Below are 20,974 nucleotides of genomic sequence, written 5' to 3' on the forward strand. Positions count from 1 at the left end.
AGCAGGACGCTAAGCCCCGCCCCCTTGCAGTCACATGACCGTAGGTCCCGTGCCGGCTTGCTAAACTGCATCACTAAGGTCCTGTGCACCTATACTTTCTGGCTATTCTGGTCCCCAGGGGTCCCTACAGTGCGGGTGAGTCCCTGCTCAGCGGAGGCTGTATGCCGGCACTGTCAGGATCCTGATAGTAATTAAGATGAAGGGGGTGTGCAGTAATCTTATGGCTGCCATCGGCTCCCTGTGATTGCATTGCTGGGGTTTGATGTGAACTGGAGTTCATACACACCAGCAACAGGATCATTTAAATTCCACTGTCTGTGATGGCAGCAGCATCTAAATGGTTAAAAAAAACAGTGATCAGAGCTAGCTCTAGATGCTGCTGTTAGAAGCAGGTGCCGGCATGGAGCTTAGCACTTTACACTCGCTTCCTTAATTGATGATGGTTTTGCTGCAGAACAAATCTAGGTTATCTTCCATGACTTCCTGCTGAATTACAATTATCCAGAAAACAGACTATTTTCTTCTATGAATTCCAGTGCAGTGTCACAGTGGCATAAAAAACACATCTGTAGAGTACCAAGTTATCCTCCAAACGTTGTAGCAACCATGAGTATGTGCACCAAAATAGCCAGTCTCGTACACACCAGTCATTTTTAAACACATGAATAAGAAGGCTGCAGGACTAAGCAAATACTGTAAAATAAGTATCTTTGCATTAATTCTAAAGCCACATACAAAAAAAATCTTTTAAAAAGAGTCAAATCCTGATGGGAAAAAAAAGTAATGGAAGGAGCAGCTGGTAAACAACAAATCACAGTACAGTACAAGCATGGTGTGCACAGGAAATCACTAACACCATGGCAAGGGGGTGTCCAGAAATATTTGTACAATGAAGTATGTTTTGGCATTTTAGTTTTTTTACTAGAACATATTAAAGTGCAGACTCTCAGCTTTAAATATGAGGGTGTTTACATCCTATTTGGAGTAAGGGTTTAGGAGTCACAGCTCTTTAATATGTAACTGCCTCTTTTTAAAGTGACAAAGTATTTGGACATACATCTCAAAAGCTCTTTAATGGGCTGCATGGGCTTTTCCATCATTAATCCATCAATTAAGCAGGTAAAAGGTCTGAAGCTGATTCCAAGTGAGGCATTTGTAGTTGGAACTGCTGCTGTGAACCCAAAATATGTGGTCAAAGGAGCTCTCAATGGAAGAGAAATAGACCATAATTAGGCTGAAAAAAAAGACGAAATCCATCAGAGAGAGCAGAAATGTTAGGAGTGGCCAAATCAACATTTTGGCACATTCTGCAAAAAAAAAAAAAAAAAAACGGCTGAGCTTGAGAACTCAGAAAGAAGCCTGGACGTCCACAGAAATCAACATTGGTGGATGATCGCAGAATTCTTTCCATGGTGAAGAAAACCCCTTCACAACACCCACCAAAGTGAAGAATACTCTCTAGCAAGTAGGTGTTACAGTATCTAAGTCGACCATAAAGACAAAGCTTCATGAATGCAAATACAAAGGGTTCAACATAAGGTGCAATCCATTAGCCTTAAAAATAGAAAAGCCATATTAGACTTTGCCCCCCAAAAATCTAAAAAAAAAAACAGTCCAGTTCTGGAAAAGCATTCTTTGGACAGATGAAACCTGTATCAGAATGATGGGAAGAAGAAGGTATGGAGAAGGCTTGGAACGGCTCATATCCAAAAAGCACACCACGTCCCCTATAAAACATGGCAGAGCCAGTGTGGTGGCATGGGCATGTATGGCTTCCAATAGCACTGGGTTACTAGTGATTGTTGATGATATGACTAAAGACAGAAGCAGCCGGATGAATTATGAAGTGTACAGGGCTATACTTTCTGCTCAGATTCAAACAAATGCAGCAAGGTTGATTGGACAGTGATTCACAGTACAGATGGACAAAGATCCAAAACATACTGCTAAAGCAACACAGGAGTTTTTTAAGCCAAAGAAGTGGAATATTCTTCAATGGCCGAGTCAATCCCCAGATCTCAACCCATCGGGCAGCATTGCACATGCTTAGGACAAAACTTAAGGCAGAAAAACCCGCAAATAAGCAACATCTGAAACCACCTGCAGTAAAGGCCTGGCAAAGCATCAAAAAGGAGATAACCCAGAGTTTAGTGATGTCCATGGCTTCCAGACGTCAGGCAGTCATTACCTGGAAAGGATTCTCTTCAAATCAAACTTCTTTAATTAAAACTGAAAGTCTACACTTCAATTGCATCTCAGTTGTTTCTTTTCAAATATAAAATAGTGGCATGCAGAACTCAAATCACCAAGATTCGGTCACTGTCCAAATATTTCTGGACCTACCTGCATACTTACAAAGACATACCAGTACAATGCTGGGGAGGAAACTGATAAAATCAAAGTACCAGACAAGTGACCTGAACCAGTATTGCACCATTGTAGATTGTCAGCAGGTGAGAACTCAAAACACTGGACACATGAAATATGTTCTGCATATTAGGGTGTAAGTCATGCCAATGTCTGCATCTATTTAAAGCCACAGGGGCTGCCAATAAGGTGTGCCAGCATTGAGTAGACGGTGGCCATAAATTGTAGAGGTGATGTTTATCGGCTACAACCACCTTGCGAAACTTAATGATGTCAAATACTGTTGAATACAGCACTACATCACAACTTCTCTTGGTAACATGCAGATAGCCTCTTCAAAGAGTAGGAGGATAGAAATTTTAGCACCACCATTGGAGTTTGTAATTCTAAAAGTCAGTATTGATTCTTTATAGGGAATTGCCACATGACTTAGGATAAGAAACCAATCTAGCTCCAGTTTAGATAGAGATGTGTTTCAGAGGTGTTTGCCCTTCATCGGTGCCAAGCAGGAGACCTAGTTTGGCTGGATGAGATGCATATGATGGGATCTAAAGGGTAACGTTTCTTCTTGTGGAGAGAGTAAAGTTGGCGACTTATAGGTTATGCAATGCTCCTCTGCTAATGTAAATATGTAAATCTCCTCTTTAGGAAGGAAGAGGACAGGAATTTTACCACCACCTGCTGGAAGGTAGCAATAATAAAGTCAATATCGACCTACAGCTCTGGCAAAAATTAAGAGCCCACTGCACAGTTTTATAAAAATCAGCTTCTCTACATGTCTGACAGCCATTCCATTCCAGTGTCAGTTGAATTCCAACCAGAGTACACCTCATTCTACTTAATGTGCTTCTGATTAGGTGATCACCTGAACCAAATCTTATTTAACAAAGGAAAGTATAAAAAACCCTGCTGTGGTGTTCACAATCCTCTTGCAATAGGACAAGCTGGATGGCAAAACAAGTGCTAGTAATATCCCAAAAGTAATAGGAATGACAAAATAACTTTTAACCATGCCAATGGAGTTGAAAAGAAAAGTCTTGAGTGAGGAAAAGAAGGGCTCAATTCTGGCTTTACTGGCAGAGGGATACAGTGAGCTTCATGTTGCCTCCATCCTTGAAATTTCTAAGACGGCAGTCCATTACAATAAGGTCAAGCAGCAGACATTGGGGACAACAAAGCTACAGACCGACAGATGGCGAAAACGACTCTCCACTGACCGGGATGACCGTCCTCTTATTCAAATGTCACTCAGCAACTACAGGATGACATCAAGTGACCTACAAAAGTAATGGTGAAGTGCACGACAAGAACAGTTCGTAACAGGCTCTTTAGAGGCCGGGCTCGAGTCCATGTAAAGGTAGAAAAAAAACTTTCATCAATGAGAAGCAACGGAGAGCTAGGCTGAAGTTTGCCAAAGACCATGAGAATTGGACCATAGAGGACTGGAGTAAGGTAATCTTCTCTGATGAGTCTAATTTTCAGCTTTGCCCAACACCTGGTCTAATGGTTAGACCGAGACCTGCAGAGGCGTACAATCCACAGAGTCTTGCACCCACTATGAAATTTTGAAATTTGGTGGAGGATCGGTGATGATCTGGGGCAGCTTCAGCAAGGCTGGAATTGGGCAGGTTAATCTTTGCGAAGGACGTATGAATCAAGCCGCATACAAGGCTACCCTGGAAAAACAGTTGATTCCTTCTGCTCAGGCAATGTTCCCCAACTCTGAGGACTGGTTTTTCCAGCAGGAAAATGCGCAATGCCACACAGCTAGGTCATTCAATGTGTGGATGAAGGACCACCACATCAAATCTCCGTCATGGCCAGCCCAATCTCCAGACCTGGACCCTATTGAAAATCTCTGGAATGTAATCAAGAGGAAGATGGATAGTCACAAGCCATCAAACAAAGAAGAACTGCTTAAATGAGTGGCATAAGGACACCCAAAATCAGTGTGAAAGACTGGTGGAAAACATGCCTAGACGTATGAAAGCTGTGATTAAAAATCATGGTTATTCCATAAAATATTGATTTCTGAACTCTTCCTGAGTTAAAACATTAGTATTGTTGTTTCTAAATGATTATGAACCTGTTTTCTTAGCATTATTTGAGATCTGCAAGCATTTTTTTTTTTTTTTTTTTTTTGTTATTTTGACCATTTCTCATTTTCTGAAAATAAATACAAAACTTAGTGCTTGGAAATTCGGATACACGTTGTCAGTAGTTTATAGAATAAAAAATTTACATTTTACTCAAAAAATATACTTATAATGAAAAGAATCAGACCATCTGAAAATTTAGCTGTGTCTCATAATTTTTGCCAGAGCTGTATTATCCTAAGCCTTGTTGTCTTATGAAAACCAACCAACTTCTTAAAATGTTGTGCTGGTCTCCATATGATTCCATAGTGACGTTTTAGAATGACTTTGCAGAGTCAGCAGCTGCAGGAGCTGAGTGTCAAAGACAGCCAAATTCACATTTGAGAAGATAGAAATGGCTTATCACCATCAAAATGAGCCTGATGCATACTGGTTAGGAAACAATAAGGATATGTTCACCCAACATCTTTTTCAGGTGGAGAAAAACATCTGTTCTTCAATGGAAGTCACTTCTGAAATAAACCACTATCAGCTCTGCAGTTAGAGGAGACTGAATTTGCCCAGATACTGGGACTAATATTCCACTCCTAGTTACAGGGGAAATCAGCAAAAAAATAATGCAAGAAAAAAATTAAACAAAAAAAGTCAATGACAGTCCGATTCACTTTATCTATCCCTGGCTCTGACCAAAAAAACTCCAAAGTGAGGGCAGAGAAGACAAGGTCTTGGACTTTAAAATTGTGCAGCAGTAAACTATGTCCCTGAGCTCAGCCCACTTACTGTTTGAACGCATTCACTTCCACCCAGCGCATACATTTTTGTCCCATTGTGTGTTTATTGTTAATTTATTGATTATGTCCATGTAGTCTCAAGGTAGTCCATTTTAGAATGTAATGCATTTTCTTGCGTTTTTAGCACCAGCATTTTACCACATGCCTCTACTGTGCTGAACAGCAATGGACAATAAAAAATGTAAGAAGGAGAATTCGAATTTTACCTTTCAGAGAACACAGGTAAAAATAGGCAGCTTAATATAGTTATTATTTTGCATATATATCTTAATAAAAGATGCTTACACATTCCAACATTGTTGCACTAAATATATAGGGTGAATTCCAAAGGCTTGTGAAGATCAAGGAGGAGGAAGAACCTACAGATATTAGCACAGGTGAGTGCGTACACCGCACAATTTATTATTATTATTATAATTATTATTATTTATTGTTATAGCGCCATTTATTCCATGGCGCTTTACATGTAAGGAGGGGTATGCATAATAAAAACATGTACAATAAACTTAAACAATACAAGTCATAACTGGTACAGGAGGAGAGAGGACCCTGCCCGCGAGGGCTCACAATCTACAAGGGATGGGTGATAATACAGTAGGCGAGGGTAGAGCTGGTCGTGCAGCGGTTTGGTCGATCGGTGGTTACTGCAGGTTATAGGCTTGTCGGAAGAGGTGGGTCTTCAGGCTCTTTTTGAAGGTTTCGATGGTAGGTGAGAGTCTGATATGTTGTAGTAGAGAGTTCCAGAGTAGGGGTGATGCGCGAGAGAAATCTTGTATGCGATTGTGGGAAGAGGAGATAAGAGGGGAGTAGAGAAGGAGATCTTGTGAGGATCGGAGGTTGCGTGCGGGAAAGTACCGGGAGACGAGGTCACAGATGTATGGAGGAGACAGGTTGTGGATGGCTTTGTATGTCATGGTTAGGGTTTTGTAATGGAGTCTCTGGGCAATGGGGAGCCAATGAAGGGATTGACAGAGAGGAGAAGCTGGGGAATAGCGGGGGGACAGGTGGATTAGTCGGGCAGCAGAGTTTAGAATAGATTGGAGGGGTGCGAGAGTGTTTGAGGGTAGGCCACAGAGCAGGAGGTTGCAGTAGTCAAGGCGAGAGATGATGAGGGCATGGACCAGGGTTTTTGCAGATTCTTGGGTGAGGAATGAACGGATTCGTGAAATATTTTTGAGTTGAAGTCGTCAGGAAGTGGAAAGGGCTTGGATATGTGGTTTGAAGGAGAGATCAGCGTTAAGGATTTCTCCAAGGCAGCGAGCTTGTGGGACTGGGGAGAGTGGGCAGCCATTTACTGTAATTGATAGGTTCGTTGGGGGGGTCACATGAGATGGGGGAAAGATGATGAATTCTGTTTTGTCCATGTTGAGTTTCAGAAATCTAGCGGAGAAGAAGGATGAAATAGTGGACAGACATTGAGGGATTCTGGTTAGTAGGGAGGTGATATCTGGTCCAGAGATGGAGATCTGTGTGTCATCAGCGTAGAGATGATACTGAAAGCCATGAGATTCTATGAGCTGTCCCAGGCCAAAGGTGTAAATGGAGAACAGCAGGGGCCCAAGGACTGAACCTTGTGGGACTCCGACAGATAGGGGGTGAGGAGGTGGTGTGTGAGTGGGAGAAGCTGAATGTCCGGTCTGTTAGGTATGATGAGATCCAGGATAGGGCCGAGTCTGTGATGCCGAGGGATGAGAGAGTCTGTAATAATAGGGAATGGTCCACTGTGTCAAAGGCAGCCGACAGGTCCAGGAGGAGGAGGACAGAGTAGTGTTGCTTGCTCTTGGCAGTTAAGAGGTCATTGGTGACCTTAGTAAGGGCAGTTTCAGTGGAGTGGTGTGACCGGAAGCCAGATTGTAAGCTGTAAGGTCGAAGAGGGAGCAAGAAGAGAGATGGGAGGACAGTTCAAGGTAGACGTGTTGTTCCAGGAGCTTAGAGGCGTAGGGGAGAAGTGATATAGGGCGATAGCTAGATACAGAGGATGGGTCAAGATAGGGCTTTTTGAGGATAGGTGTGATGGAGGCATGTTTAAAGCTTGAGGGGAAAACACCAGTTGTTAGTGATAGGTTGAAGAGATGGGTTAGGGTTGGGATGAAGACTGTGGTGAGGTTTGGGATGAAGTGGGATGGGATCGGGTCAAGTGCACAGGTGGTGAGATGTGATCTTGAGAGTAGAGTGGAGAGTCAATCTTGTGTAATGGTGAAGTTGGTTTTGAAGGTGGAGGGCTGGGAAGTCGGGAGGAAGGGCTCTGGGGGTTGTTAACCAAAACTGTCTCTGATGTTATCAATCTTCTGCTTGAAAAATGAGGCAAAGTCTTCAGCTGAGATGAGTGGGGAGGGAGGAGGTGCTGGGGGGCGGAGGAGAGAATTGAAGGTGTTGAATAACTGTTTAGGGTTGTGAGACAGGGTGCATATGAGAGATGAGAAGTAGGTTTGTTTAGCTGTGGCGAGTGTGGTCTTGAAAGTAGTGAGGGACTGTTTGAATGCGATGAAGCTCTTGTTGAAGTGGGATCTTTTCCATCTGCGCTCAGCAGCCCTGGAAGCTCGCCTCAGCTCTTTGGTCAGGCTGGTGTGCCAGGGCTGTCTGTTGATTTTGCGAGTTTTGGTATGTATAAGTGGGGCAGTGGATTCCAAAGCTACAGCTATTGTGGTGTTATATAGAGCGGCAGCGTCATCCGCATTGTGTAAGGAACTTATATCTGTGAGAGGGAGGAGGGATTCAGAGAATGAGTGTAGGTCAAGGTGTTTAAGATTTCTGCGAGGGTGTAAAAGTTTGTGGGGTGGGGATTGTAGACATGGAGTGAAGAGGGAAGAGAATGTGAGAAGGTTGTGGTCAGAGAGGGGAAGAGGTAAGTTAGAGAGGTTAGATAGTGAGCAGTGGCGGGTGAAGATGAGGTCCAGTGTGTGGCCATCTTTGTGGTGGCTGTAGAAGACCATTGAGTGAGGCCGAAGGAGGAAGTGAGAGATAGAAGTTTAGTGGCAGCTGAGAGGGAAGTGTCAATGGGGATGTTGAAGTCGCCCATGATGATAGTAGGGATGTCCGCGGAAAGGAAATGAAGTAACCAGGTGGTGAAGTGGTCAAAGAAGGTGGTGGCTGGCCCTGGGGGGCGGTAGATGACAGCCATTTGGAGGTTGGAGGGGGAGTAGATGCGCACAGAGTGCACCTCAAAGGAAGGGAGGGTAACTGAGGGTGGCAGTGGGATTGGGGTGAAGGAGCAGGTATCTGACAGGAGAAAACCAAATCCTCCACCATGTTTGCTGCTGGGGCGGGGGGTGTGAGAAAGGTGGAAGCCACCATACTAAAGAGCAGCAGGAGAGGCTGTGTCAGAAGGGGTGAGCCAGGTTTCGGTGATGGCGAGGAAGGAAAGTTTGGTAGTAACAAAAAGATCATGGATGTAGGAAAGCTTGTTGCAGACACAGCAAGCGTTCCACAGAGCTTCTTTTAGTGGGACTGGGGAAGCGGGGGCTGGGTGAATGGGTATAAGGTTAGAGAGGTTACGGAAGGTTGTGATAGAGCGTGGATGGGAGGTAGAAATGACTGTGGGAATGTGGTGAGGATTTGGAGAGATATCACCAGCAGTGAGAAGGAGCAGAGAAAGTGTTAGCAGGTGAGAGCAGGAGAGGGCATGAGGGGGCTGTTTGTGTTTGGAGACAGAGGATTGTATGTTAAGGAACAGTTTTGAGGCGGAGGTGAGGTGGATGGGGAGGATTGAAGAAGAGTACACAATAATATAATCTCCCAATCTGGGCATCAGTGTAAGGTCTCATTCAGACATCAGTTTTCCATATACTAGTATTATTAGTGTTTTTTTAAAGATGAAACTTGTATCCATTACAATCTGTTGGGCCATTCACATGTTAATGTTTTTTCGCAGGCAAAGTCATGTCCAATTTCAATCTGTCCAAACATCAAAATGGGTCCATGAAAAAATGGGACAGCATTCTGCCATTCGTGTACTGTTCCATTTTCAGGGTTGAGAATACTTCTTATGCAAAAAATTATGAAAATCTAATCCAAAACAATGATGAAAAGTGTTCTGTTTTTTTTCCGTACTAGCAAAATCATTAACATTTGAATGAACCCTTAGACATCATCTCATCAGTCCATCACCTCCTACACATCATTTGCCCTACATTATTGTTGTTTGGGACCTGAGCAGTCAGGGTGCAATAAAATAGTTATTAGAGTTTGGCAGGAACATATAAGTGAGATTTTCTACTTTTACTCTGGTTTACTTCATTTAAAAGTACTACAAGAGGGCCAGTGAAAATGAGTGCAATCAGGACTCGAAGGTCATTGTTAGAGATGAAAGGATCAATTTGCGGACTAGTGTAGAGGTCAGTGGTACGTGGTGGCTAATCGTGAGACCTTCAAATCTCTTACCTTTCAATGTCCCCAGCCTAGCATTTAACCAGTTCTAGTGCGAAGTCATCTGTGCGTCACTTCATATAGATGACGTTGTGCCAGACCTAGCTATTTAAGTGCTGTGCAGGGGATGCGGGAAAGTAAAAGATTTGCAGGCTTCCTGTGGACGCTGGACCAGAGTTTCACAAATCCGTCCACTTATTTCTATTCATAGTAGATCTTCACCTAAACGTTTTGTTCAGTTTTTGTGTGTGTTTCCTGCAGATTGCAACAGAAACAAAAATTCACCTGAAAAATGTCCAACTCCTCGATTTTCACAGAACCGCACAGAAGAAGCTTTTCCTCCTGACAAGCATATTAAGGTATCAACTGCACACAGTCTTATTAAAACTAGAGTCAAATTCTTATTTGGGTTAAGGAGCAATTCAATTCCGGGAGTTCCTTATAGTTTCTGAACTTTTTTAATGTCCTAGTTTAGAAGAGTCCAGTTGGCACAGACAATTGGCAACATGACCGCCCACCCTCATGAATAATACAGGAAATCATGACAGTGTGCACAGTGCATACTGTCACAATTCAGTAGTCTGCAGACTTCTCTTCTTAGAATGGACATCCCCTTTAAATATATTTACTGTCACAACACTATTAGCCTTCTGCCATATAAAGATACTATACTATTGTATTGTTAGGGCAATTTTGTAGCTACCATAATACGTTCCTCTTATAAACAAGATATAACTGTATCATAATATTATCTACTTTATACAAGAATAAACCTGCTATAATGATATACCGTATGTACAAGCCTATAACTTATACAAGAATATATTCAAGAATATAACTGATATAATACTGCCCCTACGGACTGGAATATGTCTACTATAATACTAATTTTATGGACAAGAATATACGGTAACTCCCATAATACTGCCTATTATAGATGAGTATAGCTACTGTATTATTTCATGTACAAGAATATAGCCAATATGATACTGCTTCCCTATTACACTATAACAACTGTAATTATCCTTCTTGTATAACTACCTACCTTAGTACTAAGTCTGTAAATATTATAATACTGCCTACTATAGACAATAATATAACTACTATAATACTGCTCCCTTTGTACAAAAACAAAACGCAATGAACTGGAATATGAGTTGGTGTCCATGCAGCTTGTAAGCTCATGTTCACACTCGCCACTAAACAGACAAAACTTTAGATAAAAAAAAAATGAACAAATACCGTGCAGTAAATAAATAAAGAGCAATAGTGCATGAAAATAATGTGAAAATAAGGCAGTGGCCTCTATTTTTTTTTTTTTTAAGCTGGAGATTACAACCATATAGTTCCCAATTGTTCGGTGTCCATTAGTCGGGACCTCGGTCCTTCTTGCCCCATATTCTCATTTATGTCATTAGACACATGGCATGGTAAGGTGTTAGGACCATCCCTAATAGAGTCTCTGTGACGTGGTGGGATGGCTTTTGCAATTTTTTGACCAAAATTATGTTCACTAAGTACCCTCTATTGTTTTCATGCACAATTTGCTATTTATTTACTACAGGGTGTTTTCTCATTTTGTTTTTATCTTAGGCTGGGGTCACACATAGCGACTCACCAGCGATCCCGACAACGATATCAACGTGTCAGGAACGCATGCGGAGTTCCCGCGAAAATCTAGCATTTTGCAAGCGTAATTAGCTTGCAGAATGCTAGCGTTTAACAAGTGATCTGTAGCATCGCTTGGAAAACTGATTGACATGGTCACAACATAGTGCTTGACAAGTGTGACCAACTTTTTACGCTCATTGGGGGACACAGGTACTGTGGGTGTATGCTACTGGCCACCTGGAGGCTGACACTAAGTGAACAAAAAAAAGGTTAGCTCCTCCTACCCCGCATACACCCTCGCCCCGGTTGCGGGCGGAAACCAGTTTAGTGCAACAGCAGTAGGAGAACACAAAATAAATCAGCCTTAATGCAGAATACAATATGTCTGGAAAAGGGCCACCCTAATCTCAAAAAGGAAATATATTAATTAAATAAACAAGAGCCAACTGGCTAATAGAGTGGGTGCTGTGTCCCCCAATGAGCGTCTCGGAGAAAAGGATTTTATGGTGAGTACTCACAAAAATCCATGTTTCTCCTTCGTCTCATTGGGGGACACAGGTACTGTGGGACGTCCTAAAGCAGTCCCTGGATGGGAGATTGACTCACCGATCCACGCCACATGCACCTCCTGTCTAAAGGTGCGCCACTGCTGCTTGGAGAACTCTTCTACCCAGGCTCGCATCTGACGAAGCCTGAGTATGCACATTGTAATATTTAGAAAATGTGTGCAGGCTGGACCAGGTTGCTGCCTTGCATACCTGCTCTGCCGAAGCCTGGTGCTGAAGCGCCCAAGTGGCACTCACTGCCCGAGTAGAGTGCACTCTGATCCGTGCTGGAATCGGCGTGCCTCTAATACGGTAAGCCTCTTGAATAGTTAGACGGATCCATCGGGCTATGGTTGACTTTGAGGCTGCGAGTCCCTTCCTGCGCCCTTCGGGGAGCACGAACAGCGTGTCCGTCTGGCGAAAGGGTGCCGTCCGAGACACGTACCTTCTGAGTGCTCTCACTAGGTCTAATGTGTGAAGCGCTTTTTCCGCCTGATGTACTGGCGCTGGACAAAATGAAGGCAGGACAATGTCCTCATTAATGTGAAATGAGGACACGACCTTCGGCAGAAAGTGGGTAGCTGGCCTGAAAACCACTTTATCCTTGAAAAAAGTGAGAAACGGAGCTTGGCATGACAGGGCCGCCAACTCCGAGACTCGCCTAATGGAAGCTATGGCTACCAAGAATATCACCTTCCTGGAAAGGTACGACAGTGAAATTTCTCGTAATGGCTCAAAAGGAGCCTCCTGCAGGACACTAAAGACCAGGTTAAGGTCCCAGGAATCTAGAGGCGCTCTATAGGGAGGTACCAAATGTGAGACCCCCTGGATGAACGTCCTCACCTGCATATTAGTAGCGATTTTTCGCTGGAAAAGGACAGACAAGGCCGATATCTGTCTCCTAAGGGAACTCGGGGCCAGCCCTGAGTCTAGGCCTGACTGAAGAAAAGCCAAGATGTTGGGAATCGAAAAAATCAGTGGAGCAAGCCCGCGATCTCGACACCAACCAAAGAAGACTTTCCAAGTGTGATGGTAAATTTTTGCCGAGGTAGGCTTTCGGGCGCTAACCATCGTAGTGACCACTTCACGCCCAAACCCCGCCTGGGTCAGAATACAAGATTCAACGGCCATGCTGTCAAACACAGGGCCCCTAAGTTCGGGTGGCAGATCGGCCCCTGAGACAATGTCTGGTCATTCTGGCAGACGCCATGGAACGTCTGCGAGGAGCTGCTCTAGATCCGCGTACCATTCCCCACGGGGCCAGTCTGGGGCCAGCAGAATTGCCGGAACCCCCTCTGTTTTGATTTTTCTGATGACCCTTTGAAGTAGAGGCAGCGGGGGAAACAAGTATGGAAGTCAAAACTGGTTCCATGGCAGAACCAACGCATCCACTGCGATCGCTCGCAGGTCCCGAGCCCGAGCGACAAACACGGGCACCTTGGCGTTCACCCGGGAGGCCATCAGATCTACATCCGGTGTTCCCCACCGTTGGCAAATCTGCTGGAAGACCTCGGGGTGCAGGGCCCATTCCCCGGGTACGACATCCTGCCGGCTGAGGAAGTCCGCCGCCCAGTTTTCCACGCCTGGTATGTGGACTGCTGAAATTACTGAGTGGTTCTCCTCAGCCCAGCGAAGTACGTGTTCCATCTCGCACATGGTTGCTTTGCTGCGCGTGCCCCCTTGATGATTTACATAAGCCACTGCCGTGGCGTTGTTTGATTGAATCCGGATAGGACGACCTGCTAGAAAGTGCTGGAAATGTTGCAGTGCCAACCGCACCACTCGTATCTCCAACAAGTTGATCGGGAGGCATGCCTCCTGTTGCGACCATCGCCCCTGAGTCGTGTGATGGTGGAACACTGCTCCCCAACCGAGTAGGCTCACATCTGTTGTGACCACCAACCATTGATCTGGGGGGAAGGGTTTCCCCTGAAGGAGAGAGGAGTCGAGCGTCCACCACTGCAGTGACTGTTTGACTTGAGAGGACAACCTGCACTGATGATTGAGCGTGAATGGCCTCTTGTCCCAGGCTGTCAAGAGGGCGTGCTGCAGGGGACGAAGATGAAATTGGGCAAACGGGATTGCTTCCATTGCCGCCACCATCTTCCCTAGGATCCCCATCCCGAACCGAATGGTGTGAGGAACTGGTTGTTGAAGTTTCCGGACTCCCTGCCGGAGCGCTAGAGCCTTGTCCTGAGGGAGAATCACCAACCCTTTGGAGGTGTCGAAAATCATCCCTAAGAAAGAAATCCTTTGAGTTGGGACAAGGGATGACTTCTTCCCGTTGACCAACCATCCTAGGCGGGATAGGGTATCCAGCGTGATGCTGACATTTTCCTTGCATGCCCGAAATGATGAACCTTTCACCAAGAGGTCTTCTAAGTACGGCAAGACTACTATGCCCCGAGAGTGTAGAATGGCCATGACGACCGCCATTACCTTCGTGAAAACTCTGGGGGCGGTGGCCAACTCGAAAGGCAGAGCTACAAATTGGAAATGCCGACCAGCGATCGCAAAAAGCAGGAACCTTTGATGCGGAGGAAAAATAGGGACGTGCAGGTAAGCATCCTGGATGTCGATCGAGGCAAAGTTTTCTCCCTGCTCCATGGCCTGAACCGAGGGATTCCATTCGAAAGTGTTTGATCCTGATGAACGGCCTTACTGTCCCGTCCTTTTTGGGGACCGCGAATAGATTGGAATAAAAATCCTGAGTTCTCTCGTACTCTGGTACGGGGACAATGACCCCGTTGCGCTGGAGTACCTCGATGGCTCCCAGCAATGCCTCTGCCCGGGACTCCGCTTTGGGAAGCCGGGAAAGAAAAAATCGTTTTGGGGGATACTCGATAAGTTCTATTTTGTATCCGGAAGACACTAATTCTGCCACCCACGCGTTGCGTGCTACCGTGACCCAGACATGGCAGAACCGGAGCAGACGGCCGCCTACCCTGTCGTCTTCAGGTAACGGATGCCCCGAGTCATTTAGCTGAGGGTCTCTGGGACCTGGCTCCCCTTGACCTGGGCAGGCGGGCTCGCATCCTGCCCAGCGGGTTGGCTCTATCCATGACCTGACGATCCTTGTCTTGGTTGTAGCGAGCTGGAGCGGAGGAACTGGTTGTTGCCATCCACCCGGGGTTGCGAAACGCCCGAAAGCGTGCCTGAGGCTGACGAAACGGCAGTTTGATTTTCTGCTGCGGGAGAAAACTGCTTTTTCCCCCCCCGTAGCATCCGAGATGAGCTTGTCTAGTTTTTCCCCAAATAGACGGTTACACTGATAAGGCAGGGAAGTCAAGGACTTCTTGGAAATCGAATCAGCCCGCCACAAACTTAACCACACCACAGGGCTCTCCTAATGGCGATTGCATTCGCCGCCGTTAGTGCTGCGCAATTAGCCGCATCTAAGGAGGCATTGATTAAGTAGTCACCTGCCATCGTGATCTGACTTGCTATCTCTGACACCTCCGTCGGCAGGTCCTTATCCTGCAGGACTTTATTTAATGACTCTGACCAGGACATCATGGCCTTGGCCACCCATGTTGCTGCAAATGAGGGAGAGAGTGCTGATCCTGATGCTTCATATACCGAGCGGGCCAAGCTCTCTATGAGGCGATCCGTGGGATCTTTAATGGAAGAAACACTAGGCACCGATAAAGTTTTTGAGGCCAAACGTGATACTGGGGGATCCACGACTGGAGATTCCGCCCATTTCTTATAGAGCTCTGGTGCAAACGGATATCTTGCTTCCAGCATCTTCTGGCCCGAAAAACGCCTGTGTTGTCGTTCCCTGTGACGCTGCACTATGTCCTCGAACTCTGGGTGAGTGCTAAACACTCTATGCGGTCGCTTGGACCTCTTAATGGACACCTTATGACCTGAGGTTAGGGAGACGTCATCCTCGATACCCAAAGTCTGATTGACAGCTTCGATGAGACTGTCAACCGTTTCCCGACACCCTGGAGTATCTAGGTCCAGGGGCTCCTTTGCATCATAATCTGAACTCTGCTTGCTCACGGAAACTGGAGACGGTGAACGAGACGCCGCACTCACGGATGCCGAAGCAACGGAGGGGCCCGGAGACGCAGTGTGGGTTCTCTTCCTATGCGCCTGCCTAGAGAGAGTGCGGCCCCTGCAGGCCGGAGGCTCTTGTGAGGTGGATGATCCCTCCCAGATAGGCGAGCCGCCGTCTCTGCCCCTATCTGGGGCTTGAAGGACCTCGATCGCCTTTGTAAGCGAATCCATAGACCGTGAAAGTGATAAAGCCCATTCCGGGGGATCCGGACCCCTGGGCTCCGTCACAGGGGAGGGCTCCTGGGTGCGTTCGGAGTCACAGGCTTCACATAACTTTTTAGTCTGCGCTCGTGGGAACACAGCCTCACAGGAAATGCATGTGGTATAAAGGAACGTATGCGGTTTTCCTTTTCCGGTCATATTGCTGCTAGGCCCAATCTATGAGAGTAAAGGGAAAAGGGAGGAGGAGGAGGACAACCCTTTGACGCACGTAGCACGGCTCCAGGGTCGGGGTCACACTTACCCTGATCCTATGTCCCCCCGCGCTCCTGCTGCTGCTTCTGTGCTGCGCTCCCTTCTCCTCTGGGTAGGCCGAGACGTCCTCTCCCGGTCGCAGTCTACCCCGCACTGAAGCCGGGGCCTCAATTTGTTCGGCGCCCGTCCTAGCCACGGGGGGCGGCGCCGGATATGACGTCACACCAGGGGGCGGAACTTCCACCCGCGGCCCAGACACGCTGAAAGCCGCGGGCTAAATTTCTCACTGCCTGCCCGCCCCGCACTGGCGGCCCCACTATCCTGGCGATCCTGCCAATACCCTTATGAGCCGCTCCCTGGGCGCTGGCGGTCCCCCGCATCCGCAGCCCCCGACTGACGAACATGGAAGGTAGGGGGGAGGAAGGGGAAGGAGAACTGCCAGATTGCAGCCTTACCCCCGTAATCGGTCTCATTTTCCTGATGGCCTGGAGCCTCCCCTAGAACGCTGCCGCAGGGCCCTCCCCAGCCCTCCATACCTGCGATCCAGCGTACCAGGTAGAGGGGATGGTAATTCTTTGGACGGTGCAGGCACCCTAACTCCGTCCGCCTTGCAGGACGAGGAGAGGGACCGTTCGCCGCCATGCATCACCACCGTCTTGCGTTGGTGGGGCAGTGGGGGCCGCACAGACTAGTCTTGTGCCTCTGTGCAAGCCCATGGTTTCAATACCTAGGGGTGGACTGGGCTAAGTCCGGCATAATGTCCCACGTCGCGGGAAATGATACGTGGAGGGATACTCGCACGTGCTCGCCCGTTGATGGTTTGGGGAAATTGGATCCTTTCAATAGGATGCGTTGCCCCTGTCTAATCTTCGCAAAAAAGAAAAATAGACGTCTGGGGAAAGGTCACAGATATGTCCCTCGGCGCGGGAAAGGATACGCGGAGACAATACTCAACGAGTGCTCGCTCGGTTTGGGGAGATCGGACCCTTTCAATAGGATCCGTCGCCCCTGTCTCATCTTCAGTAAAAAAAAAACAAAAAAAAAAAACAGTCTGGAGAGATCCAGACGCGTGTGCCTCCAAGGGACACTAAGCAAAAAACTGGTTTCCGCCCACAGCCGGGGCGAGGGTGTATGCGGCGGAGGAGGAGCTAACCTTTTTTTGTTCACTTAGTGTCAGCTTCCAGGTGGCAGTAGCATACACCCACAGTACCTGTGTCCCCCAATGAGACGAAGGAGAAAAATGCAGCGTGTGAACGCAACCTAATACTGTCCCCTTTGTACAAGAATATAGCTACTATAATACGGCCTCTTTGTACAAGAATACAACTACTATAACACTGCTCACTGTGTAAAAGTAAATGGCTATTATAATACTGCCCTCTATGTACAAAAATATAACTACTATAATACTGCTCTATTGTACTTGAATATACCTACTATAATACTGCATGTACAAGAATATAACTACTATAATACTGCCCCTATGTACAAGAATATAACTACTATAACACTGCTCACTGTGTACAAGAATATTACTATAATACTGCCCCTATGTGCAAGAATATAACTACTATAATACTGCCCATATGTACAAGAATATAACTACTATAATACTGTCCTTATGTACAAGAATATAACTACTATAATACTGCCCCGTATGTAGAAGAATATAACTGCTATAATACTAATCCCTATATACCAGAATATAACTACTGTAATACTGCCCCTATGTACGTACAAGAATATAACTACTATAACACTGCCCTGTATGTACAAGAATATAACTAATATAATACTGCCCATATGTACAAGAATATAACTACTATAATGCTGCCCATATGTACAATAATATAACTACTATAATACTGCCCCTATGTACGTACAAGAATATAACTACTATAATGCTGTCCTGTATGTACAAGAATATATAATACTGCCCATATGTACAAGAATATAACTACTATAATACTGCCCCCTATGTACAAGGATATAACTACTATAATACTGCCCCCATGTACAAGAATATAACTACTATAATACTGCCCCCATGTACAAGAATATAACTACTATAATACTGCCCCCATGTACAAGAATATAACTACTATAATACTGCCCCTATGTACAAGAATATAACTGCTATAATACTGATCCCTATATACAAGAATATAACTACTATAATACTGCCCCTATGTACAAGAATATAACTAATATAATACTGCCCATATGTACAAGAATATAACTACTATAATACTGCCCCGTATGTACAAGAATATAACTGCTATAATACTGAACCCTATATACAAGAATATAACTACTATAATACTGCCCCATATGTACAAGAATATAACTACTATAATACTGCCCCATATGTACAAGAATATAACTAATATAATACTGCCCATATGTACAAGAATATAACTACTGTAATACTGCCCCATATGTACAAGAATATAACTACTATAATACTGAACCCTATATACAAGAATATAACTACTATAATACTGCCCCTATGTACAAGAATATAACTACTATAATAATGCCCCTATGTAGAAGAATATAGCTACTATAATACTGCCCCCATGTACAAGCATATAACTACTATAATACTGCCCCCATGTACAAGAATATAACTACTATAATACTGCCCCTATGTACAAGAATATAACTGCTATAATACTGATCCCTATATACAAGAATATAACTACTATAATACTGCCCCATGTACAAGAATATAACTAATATAATACTGCCCATATGTACAAGAATATAACTACTATAATACTGCCCCGTATGTACAAGAATATAACTGCTATAATACTGAACCCTATATACAAGAATATAACTACTATAATACTGCCCCATATGTACAAGAATATAACTACTATAATACTGCATGTACAAGAATATAACTACTATAATACTGCCCCTATGTACAAGAATATAACTACTATAACACTGCTCACTGTGTACAAGAATATTACTATAATACTGCCCCTATGTGCAAGAATATAACTACTATAATACTGCCCATATGTACAAGAATATAACTACTATAATACTGTCCTTATGTACAAGAATATAACTACTATAATACTGCCCCGTATGTAGAAGAATATAACTGCTATAATACTAATCCCTATATACCAGAATATAACTACTGTAATACTGCCCCTATGTACGTACAAGAATATAACTACTATAACACTGCCCTGTATGTACAAGAATATAACTAATATAATACTGCCCATATGTACAAGAATATAACTACTATAATGCTGCCCATATGTACAATAATATAACTACTATAATACTGCCCCTATGTACGTACAAGAATATAACTACTATAATGCTGTCCTGTATGTACAAGAATATATAATACTGCCCATATGTACAAGAATATAACTACTATAATACTGCCCCCTATGTACAAGGATATAACTACTATAATACTGCCCCCATGTACAAGAATATAACTACTATAATACTGCCCCCATGTACAAGAATATAACTACTATAATACTGCCCATATGTACAAGAATATAACTACTATAATACTGCCCCGTATGTACAAGAATATAACTGCTATAATACTGAACCCTATATACAAGAATATAACTACTATAATACTGCCCCATATGTACAAGAATATACCTACTATAATACTGCATGTACAAGAATATAACTACTATAATACTGCCCCTATGTACAAGAATATAACTACTATAACACTGCTCACTGTGTACAAGAATATTACTATAATACTGCCCCTATGTGCAAGAATATAACTACTATAATACTGCCCATATGTACAAGAATATAACTACTATAATACTGTCCTTATGTACAAGAATATAACTACTATAATACTGCCCCGTATGTAGAAGAATATAACTGCTATAATACTAATCCCTATATACCAGAATATAACTACTGTAATACTGCCCCTATGTACGTACAAGAATATAACTACTATAACACTGCCCTGTATGTACAAGAATATAACTAATATAATACTGCCCATATGTACAAGAATATAACTACTATAATGCTGCCCATATGTACAATAATATAACTACTATAATACTGCCCCTATGTACGTACAAGAATATAACTACTATAATGCTGTCCTGTATGTACAAGAATATATAATACTGCCCATATGTACAAGAATATAACTACTATAATACTGCCCCCTATGTACAAGGATATAACTACTATAATACTGCCCCCATGTACAAGAATATAACTACTATAATACTGCCCCCATGTACAAGAATATAACTACTATAATACTGCCCCTATGTACAAGAATATAACTGCTATAATACTGATCCCTATATACAAGAATATAACTACTATAATACTGCCCCTATGTACAAGAATATAACTAATATAATACTGCCCATATGTACAAGAATATAACTACTATAATACTGCCCCGTATGTACAAGAATATAACTGCTATAATACTGAACCCTATATACAAGAATATAACTACTATAATACTGCCCCATATGTACAAGAATATAACTACTATAATACTGCCCCATATGTACAAGAATATAACTACTATAATACTGCCCCTATGTACAAGAATATAACTAATATAATACTGCCCATATGTACAAGAATATAACTACTGTAATACTGCCCCATATGTACAAGAATATAACTACTATAATACTGAACCCTATATACAAGAATATAACTACTATAATAC

At 44.0% G+C, this 20,974-nt stretch overlaps 1 protein-coding gene across 3 annotated transcripts in view; it reads left to right on the forward strand.

The window, feature by feature from the left end:
• The window catches only part of LOC141076097 (uncharacterized), a 63,038-nt gene that overhangs the window by 35,423 nt on the left and 6,641 nt on the right, over positions 1-20,974 (forward strand). For all 3 annotated transcript variants that reach the window (XM_073563384.1, XM_073563386.1, XM_073563385.1), the window contains exons 2-4: positions 5,379-5,476; positions 5,571-5,631; positions 9,881-9,978. In XM_073563384.1, coding sequence (XP_073419485.1) covers positions 5,420-5,476; positions 5,571-5,631; positions 9,881-9,978 — 216 coding nt within the window. In that variant the 5' untranslated portion in view covers positions 5,379-5,419. The remainder of the gene's footprint in view (positions 1-5,378; positions 5,477-5,570; positions 5,632-9,880; positions 9,979-20,974) is intronic.

This window comes from Dendrobates tinctorius, unplaced genomic scaffold, assembly GCF_039654945.1.
Source record: "Dendrobates tinctorius isolate UK_male_01 unplaced genomic scaffold, ASM3965494v1 ptg000387l, whole genome shotgun sequence".
Classification (NCBI taxonomy): Eukaryota; Metazoa; Chordata; class Amphibia; order Anura; family Dendrobatidae; genus Dendrobates; species Dendrobates tinctorius.